Here is an 18,700-nt window from a genome sequence, read left to right as displayed (position 1 = left end):
AACAGTAGTGGGGTAGCGATATGAGGGTAGAGGGAGGGTCAGGAGGGGGCAGGGGGAGAAAGGGGAAACCCATCACAAGGTTGGCTGTATAGCCCCTCCCCCCAAGGGAACAGACAGCAGAAAGGGGGGTGAAGGGAACCCACAGACAGTGTCAGATACGAAATAATAACAATATGTAATTGACCCAGGATTCACGAGGGAGGGAGGGGGGAAAAAAGAGGGGCTGATACCAAGGGCTCAAGTAGCAAATGTTTTGGAAATGATGATGGCAACCTATGTACAATCAATGTATGGAACCTTATAAGAGCGGTAAGAGCCCCCCCATCAAATGACTTAAAACTAATAAGTAAATAAAACAGCCCAGAGAAGACCCATTTTACAGATGTGGAAACAAAGGTGGGGGAAACCTATCCCGGGGCCCCTGGGGGCTGTGGCCTCTGGTCCCCTCACCGTGCCCCGCCAGGCCAAGGAGGTGGCCCTCACCTGTCCGTCTCCAGCCGCATGGGCGGCAGCTCAAACTGGGCGCCCCATGGGAGGTCCTTCCTCTCAGCGGTGGAAGGCTGCTCCTCGGGCGGGGGCGGGGGCGACGTGTTCAGCACAGAGCCATCCTGGGAAGACAGAGGCCAGTTGTGTCCTCAGGGCACTGAGGGGGGGCAGGGGGGCTCAGGTAGGCCCCTGGTCCCCTGCCACCACCCTCTGAGGGGCAGCGGCTCGTCAGCTCCTTAACTAGCTTCCAGAGACTCCCTCCCCACCCCCTGCAACCCTGGGGGACCCTGGACGTGTAACCAAGACCCTGACAGTGGGGGCTACCAGGAGGCCCGGTAGGAGGCTCACAGGCCGGCATTCCTCCAACCTGGCCTCATGGTGAATGCAGGCGCTGCAGCACCCTCCAGGCCAGGGCTAGACCCACCCACTAGGGTCAGCCTGCAGCCAAAGGACACACAGACCCAGGAGGTCACCCCCCACCCTCAGAACAGCAAACCAGGGCAGCCTGTTCCCTGACGATGCTCAGAGCAGTGCCACCTGCCCCCACTACCCCCAAGATGCCCTGGTAGCTCTGAGGCCCAGGGGGCAGGACAGAGGGACCCGGAAGCCCAGAGCAGAGGTGGGATGAGCCCTGTGACTGGGGGACGGGGGAACGGCCTCTGGTGCCAGGACACAGAGTGGGTTTGTGGCGGGCAGGGGCTGGTAATGGAAGAAAGCCTTGCTCCCTGCCCGCTTCCTCGGGATCGCCTGGACAGACAAGTGCAGGCTCCTGCAGGGGGGGGTGCGGAGGGGGGCAGGTCCAAGCCTGAGCCCTGCTCCAGCCTGGTCAGCCTGCGGCGTGCCTCCAGAAGCTCTTCCACCCCAGCGTCCTGACCCATAGTGACCCTACAGGACAGGGGGCAATCCCCCGAGGGCTTCTGAGGACGTGATTCTGAGCAGGAGCGACAGCCTCCTCTTTCTCTCGCCGCCACCACTGGTGGCTTCAGTCCACGGTGCCGGATGACACCAAAACCAGTCCCACTGCCGTCAGGGTGCTGCCGACCCAGAGCCGCCCCGCCGCAGGGCAGGGGAGCACTGCCCCGAGGGTGTCTGACACTGTCACTGGCTGCCGGAGACAAAGCCTCCTCTTTCTCCACGGGGCGACGGGTGGGTTAGAAGAGCCGGCCTCACAGCTATCAGCCCAATGCAAAGCCCACTGTCCCACCAGCCTCCTTGAACAAACTGCACGCCGCTTCTTTGGAGGGTGGTCCCAGCAAAGGTGGGGGGTGGGGAGGGGCGAGTATGGACAGGCTGCTTCAGTGGGCCTCCAGGACCGAGGCCCCCAGGGAGGATCCTGGGAGCCCCCAACCTAGCACCTCCAGGTGGTCTCAGAGTTGGAGGCTGAGGGGGGCTGACCCCCCACCTCTGTCTGTCAGTTGGCCTTTTGGTTGGGCACCCAGCGCTTTCACCCCTGCGCCACCAGGTCTCCTGCACCACAGCCGCCGGGGGGGATCCTGGCCAGGCTCCTCCGGGTCTGCACAGAGTCGCCTACAGCCTGACTTATGTGAGTCTTGAGAATGCTGGCCTCCACAGAGCGTGTTGACACCCACCACCCAGCCCTAACTTTGACTCCAGAATTCGGGGCGGACATCCAGGGCCGGGAGGCTTGGTGGCGCCGCGGCTAGAGACCTGCACCTTGGAGGGAGAACGAGTGGGGGCTGTCTGCTCCGTGAAAGTGTCCAGCCTTGGGAGCTGGCGGCGGTTCTGCCGTGTCCTACAGGGTCGCTGGGAGGAGCCCGGGAGGTATCACAGTGGAGACCTCCCCTGCCAACCGAAAGGCACCCGCTGCCCCTCGGGAAAAAGACGAGGCTCCTCCTTTAAAGATGAGTCGCCTGGGGTCCACAGGGGCAGCTCTACTGCACTGCCGGGCTAGTGTGGGACGGGCCGGACTCACCGGCAGTGGGCTTGGGTTTCTGATTTGGAGCGTGGTGGGCTCTGAGCTGCTAGAAACACCAGAATACAGCGCACATGTGCCCCTGAGGGGCCACCCGCAAGCCAAGGACGCTGGGGTCCCTAAGCTGTTGTCCCCACATGGACGTTAACCCCACCCCCAGGGGCAGCACCTGCATCAGGACAGTCTCAGGGCGCGCCCCCAGGTACCCCCCACCCCACCCGGCCCCCTGGACTCACGGGCAGGGCGCTGGCCATCAGCGAGTGCAGCAATAGCAGACGGTTGAGTGTGCCCTCGCCCAGCTCCTGGGAGTACAGGCGGTACTGCTTGTCCAGGGCATCGGGTACCCGGAGCCCACCATCTGTGGGAGGGGGACAGAAGTCAGAAGGACCCAGTGCTGAACCACCTCTTCCAGCAGCCCAGGCTACACGGCCACCCTGGGCACGTGGGAAAGACAGGGCCCCTTCTGTGGACGCCAGGGTGGCAGCGAGGTGATGCTGGGCTGCCCACTGCAAGGTCAGCAGTTCGAAACCACCAGCTGCTCTGCAGGAGAAAGGTGATGCTGTCTGCTCCCGTAACGAGTTAGTGGGGGGCGGGGAGCCCCAGAACGGATTGTGATGTTGTGAATATGATCGTCTCAAAAGCAACTGAACCAGGGAGCGAATGTTATATCCAGAAAATTAGTAAAAGGAGAGGAACCAAACTGGACCGGCGGTGGCCATGCGTGGAGGGGCACGGAGTCTATCTATGTCAATGTGGTGGAATGAATTGGAGAAGGATGTCGATCGTGGCTGTACAACAGAGAGGATCACTTACAGCACCGAACCAGACAAGCAGACGTCGTTGGACTTGAGAATGTGCTGTTGGGTTATGTTTGCCACAATTATAAACATGTATCTCTACGATTACCTGAATAACAATGAGTCTGAGGAAGAAGGGAATGTTCTAGAATTGAACGTGGTGACAATGGTGCCACTCTTCTTGATGGGGCTGCATTATTGAATTGTGTGACATGTGGATGAAGTGCTCATAAAACTTTTAAAAAACAAAAATAGGGGCGGTCTCAGAAACCAACGGGCAGCACCACCCTGTCCTGCAGGGTCACTGTGAGTGGTCACTCCCTCAGAGTGGCTGGTGGGTTTGAACCGCGACCCCTGGGTTAGCAGTGGGACACTCTCACCACAGTGCCCCAGTGCTCCCTCAGACGGCCATGAGTGGCTGCTTGCATAGAAGTGGGTTAAGTATCGGGAGCCCTGGTGGCGTCATGGGTTACACGTGGGACTGCTAACCCCGTGGTCAGCAGTTCGAGACCCCGGCCGCTCCGTGGAGCAGGGTGAGGCTGTCCCCCTAGCCAGGGGCGACCAAGAGGAAGGCTCTGGAGCTGCTGTGCTGACAGTGTGGCCGCAGCAATGGGCTGAAACAAGACCACCGCGGGGACGGCGCAGGACGCGGTGCTCGGAACCCACAGGGGCAGTGGGCCCCACCCTGTCCGCCAACGGGGAAGCGCTCTGGCGGCAGCAGGCTGGTGTCGTCGTGAGTGCAACGTGAGCATCTACAAGGGGCCCTGGTGGCTGCACACGGAAAGGTCAGTCGCTCCAGCCCCACAGCTGTTCTGCTGGAGAAAGCCCTGGCGACTGCCCCTTCACCCCCCCAAAAAAGATGGCGGCCTTGGATCCCACCCCCCACCCCCATACCATGCCTCGGATGAAACAGGACAGCCTCGCACCCACAGTACCCGCTGAGGGCTGCCCGCTCACCCTGGATGAGCTGCCGCTGGGCCTGGATCAGGCCCTCGCAGAGCAGGCGGTGCTGGTGGTAGCGCTGGATGACGAAGTCCTTCTGGCACAGCAGGTTCCTGCGGTACAGGCTGCTGGCCTGCAGCCCCGTGTTCTCCACCTCCAGCTCGTGTGCCCGGCACAGCAGCCGCAGCACCTCCCGCTGCTCCTCGCTGACCGCCTGCCGGGGCAGCAGCTTCTCCATCTGTGAAGCCTTCTTCTTGGCGTTGGCCAGCCGCTGCTCCAGCCCCGCCTGGTGTGGAGACAGACCAAGAGGGAGCCGGCGGAGGACATGTCTCCCCAAGGGCTGGCCCCACCTCCTCCTTCACCTTGACCCGCCACCTTCAACCGCTAGGACCGGAGAGCCCTCTGCTGGGGAGAGGCCCTGCAGAAAGAAGTAGGGGACAGTAGCGCCCACAGACGCACCATGCTCGCATATTCACCGGGGCACCGTTCCCGATAGCACAGCCGTGGGATCAGCCTGAACGCCCCGTGGAAGAATAGATCGTCACGATAGAAGGATAGGCCATCAGGATAGAAGGATAGGTCATCAGGATAGAAGGATAGGCCATCATGGTAGAGGGATAGGTCATCAGGATAGAAGGATAGGCCATCACGGTAGAGGGATAAGCCATCGCAATAGAAGGATAAAAGCAATGGTGACACTGGCACAGGGGGTTCTACATATCCTTAGAAAACAGGGGTGCTGTTGAGCCCCCTCTCTCCACGGTGGAGGGATGGGAGGAAAGTGGTCCCCAGATGGGGTACACTGGGGAGTTCAGCAGAGAAGGTCAAAGGCAGGAGCCTGACTTGGGCAGTCCACTCTTGTCAGCAGATCTGGCCCGAGGATGCTCGCTGGACCTGTTCTGGTTTCCAGAATCTGAGGTGTTTGGGGTTGTCTTGTCTGGTCTGCCCTTGGATTGCACCTGTTAGGGGTATCTCAGAAGTGTTACGTCAATGGGGGTCACCTTCCTGCAGTTACGGCTTTTTGGGGGGAGTGTATGAGAACAGGCCCGATGAACCTATCTGTAGAGTCAGCAAGTGGGATAAGGGTCCTGGCGGGAGGGGGCCACCTAGAGGTGGTGGGGTGAGGGGTGACGACGTTAAGGGTCCACGTGGGAACCGCATGCCTGGAAACCGGCTGCTGCAGCAAATGCACAGTCCTGCCGGGCGGGATCGAACTGTGGAATGATCGGAGACACGTATTCATCCCAGTCAGCAGCCAAGTTCAAAAGCCAAGGACGAGCACAGAGCAATCACGTGGCTGGCCTGGGAACATCTCGCGTCTCAAGCATCGTATGAGACCCCTGCGGGAGGGTGCACGCCCAGACAGAACCCGCACACCCAAGGGAAGAGGCTGGAGGTTTGCGAGGGAGGGCGGGACCCCAAGGGGGGCTGGCAGCCCACAAGAGAGAAAGGGAGATCAGGGGAGGGGCGGGACAGACACGGGGCGGGCGGTTGAATTGTCGAACGCAGAGGGGGTCGTCTGGAACGTACACTCCCCTACCAGATTCACAATAAAAAATGCATTAAAAAGACCCCAAACCAAACCACTGCCATTCAGTCCATTCTGACTGGCAGTGCCCCCGCAGGCAGAAAGCGGCTTCTGTCGGCTGCCAGTCTGTGCGGGAGCAGACAGCCTCCTCTCCCTCCAGCAGTTAGTTGTTGATGGGTTTGAACCACCGACCTTCTAGTGAGCTCCACGCCCAGCCCACAGCACCCCGGGCTCCTTAGATGACCAACAGGCCTGTGAATACACACCCAATGCCTATCACCGGGGAGTCAGAGTGAAAGCTACCATGAGAGGCCACTTGTCCCCCCACTAGGGCGGCCACCCCAACCCAGCGAGCGAGCCTGAAAGAGGAGGAAACGGGAGACTGTCGGGCGGGGTCATAAGCCAGGAGGGGCGTTAGCTTGGCGGTCCCTCAAAGCGGATGTAGCTGAACCACGATGCGGCCAGCCCCTTTCCTGGCTGCGCCGAGGCTTCAGGCAGGGCGGGAACAGCAGCTGCCAAGCACCAGCGTCCAGTGCAGACCCTTCCACCAGGGGATGGTCAGACACGCCCTGAAAGCTCTGGCAACCAGCCAGATCCCGTCCACCGGTGCCCTACGAGAACTGCACCCCCAGGGCTCCCACGCCTGAGACTTTACGGAAGCAGGTTGCCAGGCCTTCTCCCCAGGGCACTTCTGGGTGGGTGGGCCCCAATACTCCACCATGCAGAGCTGTTGGCCGCCCACACCGGCCAGGGGGCCTCCAGGAGCACAGCCAAGGAGGTCTGGGATGTCTGAGACGGGCAGGGTCCTGCTTTGAGTTGGGGGGCGGGGTGCTGACTCAGCTATCCTAGCAAGAGCCTCCTTCCTCGGGTCCTTCTGGGTGGCACTCCACCGCGGGCTTCTCCCCCAAGTCCTCCGGTCCACGCCCCTGGACTGGGGTGACCGCCCCTGCCCACCACGCTGGCCATGGTTCCCCCATTATGGAATCGTAGCCAGCAGGGGGATGGGGCGTCTTCCCCCATTCGAGCTGAGCTCGGACAAGTGTGACTGGTCACTTTGTGTCCCTGGGGCCTGGCTTTGAGCTGGTCGTGGCAGACCTGCGTTTCTTCCCTTCACTGGCGGCGTGAGGAAGGGGCTGGCCCACTGCAGGCCCCCTCGCAGAGCAGTGTCAGAAGTGGGCTTGCAGGTCTACCCCCCACCTTGCCTGTGAGCGCCACTGGTCAGTGCCAAATGCTTCCCCATTTTCAGGGCCCCAGGGGCTTTTGGTGGCATAGTGGGTTTTGAGTTGGGCTGCCAACCCCAAGGTCAGCAGTTCAGAACCACCAGCTGCTCCTTGGGAGAAAGAGGAGGCTGTCTGTTCCCCTAAAGCAGTGGTTCTCAGCCTCCCTAATGCCGTGACCCTTTAATACAGTTCCTCATGTTGTGGTGACCCCCCCAACCATAAAATTACTTTCTTTGCTACTGTTATGAATCGGGCGACCCTGTGAAAGAGTCGTTCGACCACCGAAGGGGTCATGACGCACAGGTTGATAACTGCTGCTCCAGCACCTTCCGAGGCGTGGCCGTCCCAGAGAGCTGGGGCTGGTAGTCCATCCCAGCCGAGAAGTCAGTGGACAGTACAAGGCCACTCACACACCCTCCCATGGCCACTGGCCCTCTGTCCTTTTGGTGTCCTTGTGGCCCCTGGCCTGTGCTCTGGCCCTGCAGCCCGGGCCGTCCTGACAGCAGCCCCAGCCAGGTCCACTGCAGGGCAGCGTGCCGGCTCCCCCGAAGAGCCTCACTCTGCATGGCTGACGCAGGGGTAGAGGAGGTTGGGGGCACTGGGCTCGGGCCAGGAGGAGTGCGGCATGGCATCATGCTCAGGTGCACGATGCCGGTGCCAGCGCCCCTACCTTGAGGGCGGCTGTTCTCCGCTGCTCGGCCAGCAGCATGCTGATCTCCTCCCGGGCCAGCGCCACCTCGTGCGGCTCCGCAGGCTCGCCCTCGTCCCCCTCCGCGTCCGCCTCCGGACGCTCCTCCAGCCCTTCCGGCTCTGGCCGCTCCCTGTGTGTGTGGGATGTCTTCTCCCGCTCCCAGCTGTGGCCCCAAAAGTGGGTCAGAGGCTGGACACCAGCTCCTCGGGCCCTGCCACCCCCTGGCCTGGGCATGGCAGGGCAGGGCGTGTCCCCAGCGGCATCTCTTCCACATGGGAGAACAGGCCTGAGCACAGTGCACATCGAGGCCTGCTAAGCAGCAGACACCTGTGGCAGGACACAGGTGGTGACAGGCAGGTACTTGCAGCCAGCCGCCCCACTGCCCCTGGGCACCCCCTAGGGACTGTTCCCCTCAGAGCCTCGCTTTCCCCAGGATAGGCTGTGGCCCTGGCAGCTCAGTCATAGCACCAACTAGCTGGTGGCCAGGAGGACCTGGCTGGAGGCCCCAGGCACCTGCAGGCAGGAGGGGGCAGCAGGGCTCAGAGCCCCCACCAGCCGGCCCCCACGGCGGCGGCACACTCACTCTGCAATGGTCAGCAGGTGGCGGGAGGTGTCGGCGTGCAGCTCGACGTTGGAGTTCTCCAGCTCCACCAGGCTGCGCCGCATCTCCATCTGCTCCTTGAAGGCCCCGATGAGCTGCTCCCGGATCTTGTTCATTTGCAGGCGGCTCTCCTCCTCGGCCTCGTGGGTGGGGGCTGTGACTGCGGAGACACGAGAGCCAGCTGCACTAGAGCATCAGCACCAGACTCTCTGCTTGCCCTGCAAGGGGCAGTCTGGCCAGGAGCATCTCACTAACCATGAGCCGGAGGACAGGTGGATGGAGGGATGGATAGATAGATGGATAGATAGGTGGATAGATAGATAGGTGGATTGATAGGTAGAGAGATAGATAGGTGGATGGATGGATGGATAGTGGGTGGATGGTGGATGGGTAGATGGATGAATAGTGGATGGTGGATGGATGGATAGGTGGATGGATGAATGCTACCTGGGTGATTGGCTAGGTGGATGATGGAGAAATGAGTGAATACGGATAGAAATATGGACGGACTGGTGGATGGATGGGTGGGAATTGAGGGTATGGATGGGAGAATGGATGGATGTGCAATGAAGGAATAGATAGGTAGAAGGAAGGAAAGGTGGGTAGGTGGATGGATGGACAGACGGGAAGTAGATAGATGGATGGTGCACATACAATGAAAGAATGGATGGAAAGATGTATGTATGCATGGATGGAAAGCTAGATGGGTGGATAGATAGCTACATTAACAGATTCACGAGTGGTTGGAGGGATGGGTAGATGGGGATGAAGAATGCATGGGTAGAAGGATGGATGATGGGTGAATGACTGGTAAATGGGTGACTGATAGACTGGATATGTAAATGGATGAGTGGATGGGTAAATGGATGGATATGTGGGTGGGTAGAGGAATGGGTAGATGGGGATGGAAGTTTAAGTGGATAGAGGTAGAAGTGGATACGTGGATAAATTAAAGGATGGACGATAAAGGAATGAGTGGATGGATGGGTGGGTGGATGGATGGATCCATGGATGCATGGGTGGGTAGGTGATGGATGGAGCAGGATTGTACTCTGACCCACAGGAATTGCCATGAATTGCAATTAATGTGACAGCAACTAGTTTTGTTATTTAATGTATTTCAAAGAATATATGTATGTATATAACATGATATTATACATAAATACATGGTGGGTATCAAAAAGTTGTTTTTAATTCCACTTTCCCACAAACTTTTTGAAGCCTCTCATGTAAGTATTATAAAATACTCCATAATTGATCATATATATATATATATCATATATATCACCTATATCTCACTTGGTTCCCCTCCAGGCATTTTTAGGGTTCCCTTTTGAACTCAGTGGTTGATTTGGGAGTTTAGTAGTGAGGCTACATGATACACTCTAAGACATAGTGGAATTGATATGAGGAGAAGAAAAGTCAAAGAGTGTGCAGGTAAGGCCAATAAAAGGTGGCAAGGCAGGAAGGGAGAAGGCAATGGGGAAACCAGTCCTGAATCTCTTGGCTGGGCATGCTAAAGACCCAGGTGAGCGGAAACAGTACCTGGGGGCCGTCGAGGGCAGGTGTGCAGTGGGCCACGCACCAGCCCTCGGGCAGGTGAGGGTGGCAGGAGGCGGGGTCACGGGGCTCACAGGTGAGGCAGTAGGTACCTGGGGCATCCCGGGGGTCAGGCTCGCTCCTCCTCTCCTTCTCCTGCTTCTCAACCTTTGACTTGAGGCGCTCGATCTCCCTGCGCAGGGCGGAGATGACGTCCGTGTACTGGGCAATGTGGTAGGAGACACTCAGCAGGTTCCGCTTCACCTGGGGGGTGGGGTGGGGCCAAGGTCAGACCCAGTGGGGTCAGCCTGTGAAGGAAGTTTGTTGTTTTTTTAAGTCTTTTAAAGGCAATGTGTTTGATGGTAGTGAGTGAGCTCACACAACTGAGAATGGATTTTATCATAAATGTTCAAAGAAGTATCAAGGTTTAAAAGACCCTTCTTGGCCATCTGAGGATACCGGAGGTTCAAAAGCAAGTGTCCTCCCACCGTCTCACAGGGAGCCTGGCCCTGCTGCCACCTTCCCGCCCTACCGCCCTCTGAACTCCAGGACTGGGAGAGAATGGAGAGAGACAGAGGGAGAGACAGAGAGGGAGAAGCATTTTACTGCCCTTTTAACCCTCCCCATTTCACAGGCGACCACCCTGGGCTGCACAGGGGAGTCGCCCAGCCTAGACTCGGCACACAGCTGCAGCTCCCACCCCTGCCTGGCAGTGTGAGGGGCTCACCCGGGTCTTGATGTTCTTGGCTCTGTAGGCGTAGAGGAGCGTGGTCCGGGACTCCTCAAAGTGTGTGCTGGCCGGGCTGATGTGCGCAATCATCACAGTGCGGCTGTTCCCTCCCAGGGCGTCCTGCGCATGAGCGGGCGTGGGGCGCACTGAGCGCCGTGCACCTTCTCCCAGAAGCACCACCCTCCCCACAGTCACCCGGCCTGTCTGGACCAGCCTGGCCAAACCATGCCAACAACAGTCAGGTCAGCAACCGAGGGGCTTGCCCTAGGGAGGAAGTGGCCCCTGACTCTGAGAGCGTCCATCCCAGTGAGGACAGACTCAGGCCAGGAGGCGGGACTCGGGACCGTGGCTGACCGGTTCATCTGTGGTCTCATGGAGACGCCCACCTTGCTGTGAGATGGAGGGGCTCGGCATAAGGGTCAGTGTGATGGGATGGGCGGCCTCGGGAAAGCAGTGAGTACCCGGTCACTGGGGGTGCGCAAGCACAGACTGAACCCAAGATAAGGAGAAGAGCCAGGCTGTAACTGGAGACGGCTTTCTGGGTGCTGCTCCAGCCTCGCCCTCGGCCCTCACCTTCAGCAGGCGCGTGAGTTTGCTGTCCCTGAAGTTCACGTACTGCGCCCGGCTGCCGCTTTTCTCACTGAGCGCGTTGATGCAGTTGCCCAGCGCCAGCAGGGAGCGATTGATGTGTGCTCCCTCTTTCATCCGTTTGCCCTGGTTCTGGGTCTGAGAGGGAGAGGCCAGCGTGAGCCTGAGAGGACCACCTGGCCCTTCACCACCTGCCACCCCGCTCGGTCCCATTCCACAGGAGGGGAGACTGAGGCACGGACAGGCACCCACATCCGTCTGGTCCCTGGGGCCTTGGCTCTGCATGCCATGGTCAGGCTAACTGTTGCAGACTGAGCTATCTCCTCCCATGACCCCAAACACGTGTTGTGACCCCTTTGTGCCTGGGGTGACTTTGTCGTGTGTTGGGTGTGTCGAGAGTGATGAACTTGAGTATCTGGCTGATGAGATTTCTGAGCACGATCTTTTCAAGACTGTGTGGTTTTCCTTCCACTGGAAGCAAAATGCCAGAGGAAAGGGATGGGCTTAAAATGCATTGGAAATGTCAACCTCCTGACCGGGAGAGGCCCTGGTGGTGGAGAGTTGGGCTGCTAATGACAAGGTCAGAGGTTCAAATGCACCAGCTGCTCCCTGGGAGAAAGGTGAGGCTGTTTGCTCCTGTCCAGATTCACAGGCCCAGAAGCCCTTGGGAGCAGAGTCCTACAGGATGACAGTGGGCTTGGCTCGGGGGATTTTTGACTGAGCAGATAACAGGGACTCTGGGCTTTCAGCTTGCTTTCTCTGAAATCCTTTAAAGCAAACATTCACTGCCATCGAGTCAATGCTGACTCATAGTGACCCCTGTGAGTTTCTGAGGCTGTCGCTTTACGGGAGTAGAAAGCTCAGTCTTCCTCCCAAGGAGCTGCTGGTGGTTTTAAACGGCCCTCCATGCGGATCACAGCCCAGTGTGTAACCACTACACCACTGGGACTCCTGTCACCCTAAAACCGCCCTAAAACAAAACAAAGCAAAATGAAAAATCAGTTGTCGTCCAGCGGCTCCCACTCCCAGAGCCCCATGCACTGTGAACCAGAGCTGCTCCCTAAGGTCTCCTGGCTGTGGCCACCAGGCCGTCCTTCCATGGCACTGTGGGGAGAGTCATAGCTGGGCAACCTTTGCCAGTTCCAGGTCCTGCTCTGAGTAGGAGCCCGTGGTGGGGATTCAGGCACCTGGGACGCACGCTCTGAGCCCGCCAGGTCCACCATGAAGAGGCGCCCAACTCGCACCGCCTCTGCCAGCTCTGAGCCACGGCTCCACTGGCGCACGGTGACCTGCAGCACGGCGTGGGAGCGGGACGAAGTCCGGTTGGTGGCTGTGGGCTCCTGGGTGCGCTGCCGGTTGCCCTTGGTGAGCAACTGCATGATCTGTAGGCAGAGGCAGGAGGGTGGTCAGGGCTCCTGGGGTCGCTTGCCCCACCCCCCAGGAGCAGGGGGCTGGGGGTGGAGGGCAGACCCGAGCCCCCTTCTGGATTGTGGCCCTCAGAGTTCACCATGCCCTGAGTTCTCACGGAGCAGGAAGCAGGAAGCAGCTTCCCGTCCCTGGAACCTCCAGGAGGCATGGCAAGCATCACCCAGGGATCCCTTGTCAAGCAGAGCCCTGAGCCACCCATCAATTCCTGCATTGGGGGGTGAGCTGCAGCAATCTAGCCAGAGGGCCTCTGCTGAGCACCTACTGTGTGCCAGCTTGGGCCACTGAGTGCCTACTGTGCCAAGTTGCCTACTATGCACCAGCTCATGCTGCTGCTCACCTACTATGCATCAACGGAGCACCTACTGTGCGTATCATGCCCCTGAGTGTCTCTGTGCCCCAATCCATGCCACTAAGTTGCCTGCTATTCATCATGCAGCTGGACACCTACTATGTACCAGTTGAGCACCTACTGTGCACCAGTTTTGTGCCACCAAATGCCTACTGTGCATGACATGGTGGCCCTGAGTGCCTACTGTGTGTGCTCATGCCCCTGAGTACCAGCCCTATGCACCAGCTGAGCTCCCACTGGCATCAGCTCATGCTGCCGAAAACCTACTGTGTGACACTTTGTGTCACTGAGCACCCACTGTGTGCACTCATCTCCCTGAGCACCTACCGTGTGCCAACTCATGCTGGACTGCCCCCTATGCAAGGGAAGATGGGTCCCGCCCTCGTCGTGCAGCATAAGTGAGAGGCTGTGCCCTGCTCCCAGAACCCATGAGAGACTGGGCTGAGGGCATGGGCCAGGGGAGGCATTATTGGAACACACAGGTTCCCAGGCTGCAGTGGGGTCTGTACAGATTCCTGAGCCTATCAGGGGCCACCGGGGATCTTCTGAGGTCTACTTTCCAAGCCCAACTTGAGGGTAGGACAGAGTCTGGCTCGCACAGATAGACAGGGACAGGCAGGAAAGACTGAGGCTGGAGACGTTGCCACAACTTTCCCTTGAGAAGGGAGCAAGGGATTGAACGGTAGCACCTGGAGCAGCAAAGGGATTTCGGACTTTAAACCAACTCTAATTGGAAAGGACACAGAGATGACTCTGTGTGTGATCTGTTAGTGATGCCTGCCATGAGTGCAGGTTAGGAGGCATAAGGGAGTGAGAGGTGAAAGGGTTCCTGATCTATTAGTCTGTCATAAGCACAGGTTAGGAAGTAGACACATGGGTGCAGATATGAGGGAGTGAGGGTTGAAAAAGTACGTGATCTATTGGTGATGCCTGCCATGAGCACAGGCCAGGAGGGTAGACATGCAGACAGCTGCTCTTCTGCAAGCTTGGGCCCAGCTGCTTAGAGCCAGGTCTGAGTCAGAGCTGTGTGTCAGCCTCTGCTCTCTGTGTCTGCAACTGCCAGGACGGAACCCCATCCCCCACCCCATGGCTCTGGGGTGCTCACCTCCTGGGCGTTGGAGGTGGAGACCTCCGTGATGCCAGCAATCTGGATGCTGCCACGAGAGTCCTCCCTCAGCTCCAGAAACCCCGAGGATGGGTTCAGGAGGTCTCGGATCACTTCGTTGTAGATCTGGGGGGGAATGGGGGTCAGAGCACTGGGTCTACAAAATAAGTACAGGGACATATATGCTGCTGGGACCTCACGCCTCGGAAAAACCTGATTTCCTGTGAGTGGAGGCTACGATGGCAGCTGGCCCGTGGGGTCAGCGCATGCCCGGCTTCATTGAGCTTGGTGCACCCATCTTGCAGACAAGCAAGTAGAGGCAGGGGGCAGGCTTACTTCGAGGTAAGACATGGACACACTGTAGTCCATGTTGTCGCTGGTCTCCTCCATGGCCTGGAAGAGGTCGGCGAGTGTCCGCAGGTAGATGCCGGGCTCTGCGTCCAGACCCAGCATGGTGTAGGTCTTCCCTGCACCTGTGGGGGAGGCAGGGGGGCCCGGCCCAGACACCCCAGCTCAGAAACTCTAACCTAGGACGACCAGGTGGCCCAGCTATCCCAACCCTGGGTGTGTACCCAGGATGCTCTACACCAATGGCCACAGCAACACTGCCCACAGTCACCCAAAGGTGGACACCACCCAACGTGATGGAGAATCGCCATGTGGTCCATCCCTATAGATGCACAGCCCAAAAGATAGGAAAGAAGTCCTGGCTGCCAGGACGACGCTTGGAGACCCAGAGCCGAGTGACAGAGCCCAGGCATGAAGGACAAGCACTGTTTGGTCCTGTTACCATGCAGTCACAGGAAGCAGAGGGGCTTAGAGACCAGGGGCTAGGGAGAGTGGGGACAGGAAGTGGGAGTGAGTTGCTGAACGATAGGCTTAGTTAGAATGTCAAGTTGTATTCCTGGAGCCCCCGGGTCTGGAGCAGACCAGCTGGGCTCTGAGTACTGCCCACCAGCTGTGTGACAGTGGGGGTCCACTGTCCTCCCAGGAGGAGGAGAGGGATGTGGAGTCACATTGCAGGGAGTGTTGGGGCACACCCACTGCCACCCACTGGGTCCTGCAGCATGTGTACCTGAGGGGCCGTAGGCAAACACTGTCGCGTTATATCCGGAGAGGATGCCTTCCACCAGGTGCTGGGTGGTGGCACAGTACACATCTTCCTAAGGGCGGACAGGCAGAGGGACAGGCTGTCAGGTAGACAGCCCAGCCAGTTCCAGGGCCAGCTGAGGGAACAGGACACGAGTGTGCCATCCGTATGTATCCTGGTGGGTTGTGGAGACACACAGTATTCCCGGGCCACCATGCTGGGCGGAAGCTCAAGCCACATGTGGAGGCCAGCCCTGCTGCCGGTCAATTGCAGAGCCTCCTTGTGGCCCGGCACGGCTCTGCGCGGCAGAGCTGAGTGATTACGTCGGGGACGAGGGGTCACTCCCATTACCAGGTCTGAGGCCTTCCCAGTGGATCCACAGTGCAGGGCCCCTCCTCTCGCTGCCTGTGACTGGAGGTCCTATGACTGCAGCCGAGCCCATGGCCCCCATGGTTTCCTCCTCTGCCTGCCCATCATCTTGCCTCCCCTGCTGGGGGCACGGGCCCCAATGCTCAAGGAACGAGTGCACGCACGAATGAGAGTGGGTGAGTGCTTGAGTTTGTGAATGAATGTGTGAAAAACAAGTGCATGAATGAGTGAATAAATGGGTGCATGAAAGAATGAATATGTGTGAATGCATGTATGAAGGAGTGCTTGAGAGAATGAATGTGTGTCAATGAATGAATTTGTGAATGCATGCATGAATGAATGAATGAATGAATATGTGAATGAGTGAGTGAATGAATGGGTGAATGAATGAATGATTGAATGAGTGCAGTAGTGAATGCATGAATGTATGAGTGAATATGTGAATGAGTGAGTGAATGAATGGGTGAATGAATGAATGATTGAATGAGTGCAGTAGTGAATGCATGAATGTATGAGTGAGTGAGTGAGGAGCTGAGATGCTGTGTACACCTGTGCTCCTGGTGGCCTCACACCCGGGGAGGGGGCACCTGACACTGTCCACTAGATACAATTAGGCTGGCATCTTCTGTCCCCTCCTGCACCCTTTGTGGGATGTAGACAAGCTGGCCGGCTACCAGGCCTGCCCAGGGGGTGCTGTGGGGTTCTGTGAAGATGCTCCTGGCTGGCCTGGGGACAGTGGGGCCAGGGGGACAAGCTGGCGGAGGAGGCACCTGGGAAGCATGCTGGTCGAAAACCGTGTCGAATATGAAGGTCTTCTCGCGGGAGCGGTGGGTGCGCAGTGTATCCTCGGGGTCCTCTCCAGGGTCCATGAGCACCACCATCTTGGAGGGGGAGGACCAGAGTCAGCAGGGGCCCCTCCGCACAAGAGGGTCACTGCCAGCATCGGGGAAAGGCCTCACCCCACCCGGTCCACACCCTGCCTGGAACACCGACCCCTCCCCATACCGGGGAACCTAGGAGCTCAAGCAGGGTTGTCAGCGGGTTCTGTCCCCAACTTGCCGGCCTCCCACAGTGGGGACTGAAAGTCCCTGGCCTGGCCCTCACACAGGCTCCTGTAGCGATGTTGGAGCCATCACTTGGCCCCGGCAATGGTCAGGCACACGTGGACGCTGCGGGCTTGGGAGCAGCCACGGACACCCGGCAGGGCTTCTTCTTTGCTTCCCAAGGCCTCTAGTGGGAGGGGTGACGTAAGCTACCCTGAGCCCCGCCCCCTGTGGTTGCCTGGCACCTCACTAGGCAGGGGCGGGGGCTGAGCCAGCACCAGAGAGGCAGGGAGAGTAAGTGTCCACGCATAAAGAGCGGAGCAGAGGACCGTCCATCCTGGGGTCCCTCAGTCCACTCCCTGCACAGGACCCCAGAGCCGGAACTGAATGAGAGGCAGCCCGGGTTTGTGGGTCTCCTGGGCTGCACTCTTCCAATCACTTGTCAGAGGTGGGAAATAAGGGGGGTCCTTCTCTGGCAGCTTCCTGGGCCCGCTCTCACGGATGGAGCCAGGTGAGGGGGCTTCTGGAAATCAGAGCTTAAATTCTGAGCACCCAGTTTTCAGAAGGATATGGATGACAGTGGAGCCCCAAAATCCATTTGCAGGGTCCCCACGTGGATTAAGCCTCCCGTGGATCCCCTCTGACCACTGACCAGGACAGTGAATAGCTTGCTATCAGACAGAGAGCTTTGTAAAGCGGACGAATGCAGACGTCCTTAACAAACCCCTGTCATCCCGTCCATCCAGACACAGGGCGCCCCTACAGGACAGGTGGGACTGCCCGGCGGCTTTCCGAGGCTGTCACTCTGGACGGGCGTGGAAAGCCGTCTCTCTCCAGAGACGCAGCCGGAGGTCACAAACGGCCGGCCTTGCAGTTAGCAGCCCAGCACGTAACCACTGGGCAACCAGGGTTCCTTAGATTAGTGGAAAGGAGAGAATTAAAATTTTTAGAAATAAGCCAAAATGAGGAGTTTTGAAGCTAGAAAGGTCTAGTTTCAAAGCGTGGTTCCGACGTTTAAAAAGCCCTGCAACTCACTGCTGTCAGGTCAACCAGCTCACCCCCACCCCCCCACCCTGCCCCCACCGCAGGACCGGGCAGAACTGCCCCAGGGGCTCCCGGCATTGCAGGCTTTCCGGAGTCAAAGCCTCATCTTTCTCCCAGGGAGCGGCTGGAGGATTTAACTCCCGATCTCAAGGTCAGCAGCCCACCACATACCCACCACGTCCCACTACGTGGCTTCGGTGCCAAGGTTTCAAGATGACAAATTAGGACCTTGATCCCCTCATGTGCAACTAACATGAAACCTTTACCCTGGGGACGACCAACAGGAACGTGGGCGAGGGGAGAAGTGGACAGAGTAAGCTATGACAACCATAGTCATTTACCATTTATCAGAGGATGGGGGAGGGAGGGGAGAAGGAGGAGCTGATACTACAAAAGGGCTCAAGCCGAAAGAGAATGATGATGGCAACTTACGTACAAATGTGTCTGATACAATGGGTGGGTGGATGGATGGATGGGTTGTTACAAGAGCCCCCAGGAAATGATTTATTAATTTTTTTAAAAAAGGTACCGTCCTGGTACACGCCACCCACACCCATCCAGGCTGGCTGGGGGCCCAGGGCTAGGGCAGGGAGAGGGCGGGCTGGCGGCTTCAGAGCCCGGGTGGAGGGTTGACAGTGGCGTTGTCCCAAGACACCACGGGCACAGTCAAGGTCCCTGACTCCGAGTGAGAGGAACGGCCACTGGCAAAGGGCTCTCACACCACTTTGCCGTGTGAGGTGCCAGCGGGGTGGGGGGGCGGGGTGGTGGTGTCCGGGCCACAGACAAACAGCACCTGGCCCTGCATCCCTCACAGTCTTCCCACACCGGAGCCCGTCCCTGCAGCCACATCTTCTTCTTCATCTCAGCCACTTTCACCACACAAAAATCCAGCAATGAAAGCGCCAGCCTCCCCCTCCCCGCACCACGTGTGTTCCCCAGCCTGCCTGTCGTCTCCCCGGCACCTCAGCAGCGCCTCTTGCTCCCGGCCGCCCAGGGCCTCTCCTAGTTCCTGCAAAGACGTAATTATGAAGAGCACGTATTAGGGTCTCTGGGGATGGGGGGGAAGTCAAAGGAGCCCTTCGCAGGGGCAGAGGGGCAGGGCTGTTTACTCCGGTGAGGGGTGATGGGGAGTCGGCACACCTTGCCCCTCCAGGCCTGGCAGGGGGTCACAGGGTCTTGGGGGTGAGCCGCTGAGAGCCCTGCACACACACATGCGC

At 58.7% G+C, this 18,700-nt stretch overlaps 1 protein-coding gene across 1 annotated transcript in view; it reads right to left on the bottom strand.

Moving 5' to 3' along the window:
* The window catches only part of LOC101662889 (kinesin-like protein KIF19), a 34,017-nt gene that overhangs the window by 10,781 nt on the left and 4,536 nt on the right, over positions 1-18,700 (bottom strand). Inside the window, exons 4-16 of the mRNA XM_004705887.1 lie at positions 16,167-16,277; positions 15,013-15,100; positions 14,274-14,410; positions 13,938-14,063; positions 12,243-12,437; positions 11,041-11,193; positions 10,465-10,587; positions 9,851-10,001; positions 8,181-8,358; positions 7,577-7,760; positions 4,174-4,444; positions 2,656-2,777; positions 484-608 (exon numbers count right to left, since the gene is read on the bottom strand). Of these exons, the coding sequence (XP_004705944.1) occupies positions 484-608; positions 2,656-2,777; positions 4,174-4,444; positions 7,577-7,760; positions 8,181-8,358; positions 9,851-10,001; positions 10,465-10,587; positions 11,041-11,193; positions 12,243-12,437; positions 13,938-14,063; positions 14,274-14,410; positions 15,013-15,100; positions 16,167-16,277 (1,964 nt within the window). The remainder of the gene's footprint in view (positions 1-483; positions 609-2,655; positions 2,778-4,173; positions 4,445-7,576; positions 7,761-8,180; positions 8,359-9,850; positions 10,002-10,464; positions 10,588-11,040; positions 11,194-12,242; positions 12,438-13,937; positions 14,064-14,273; positions 14,411-15,012; positions 15,101-16,166; positions 16,278-18,700) is intronic.

This window comes from Echinops telfairi, unplaced genomic scaffold (genome assembly GCF_000313985.2).
Source record: "Echinops telfairi isolate 266 unplaced genomic scaffold, ASM31398v2 ScPeMD7_5;HRSCAF=22, whole genome shotgun sequence".
Lineage (NCBI taxonomy): Eukaryota > Metazoa > Chordata > Mammalia > Afrosoricida > Tenrecidae > Echinops > Echinops telfairi.
The sequence above is the reverse complement of the archived record's forward strand: the minus strand, read 5'-3'. Positions and strand labels throughout refer to the sequence as shown.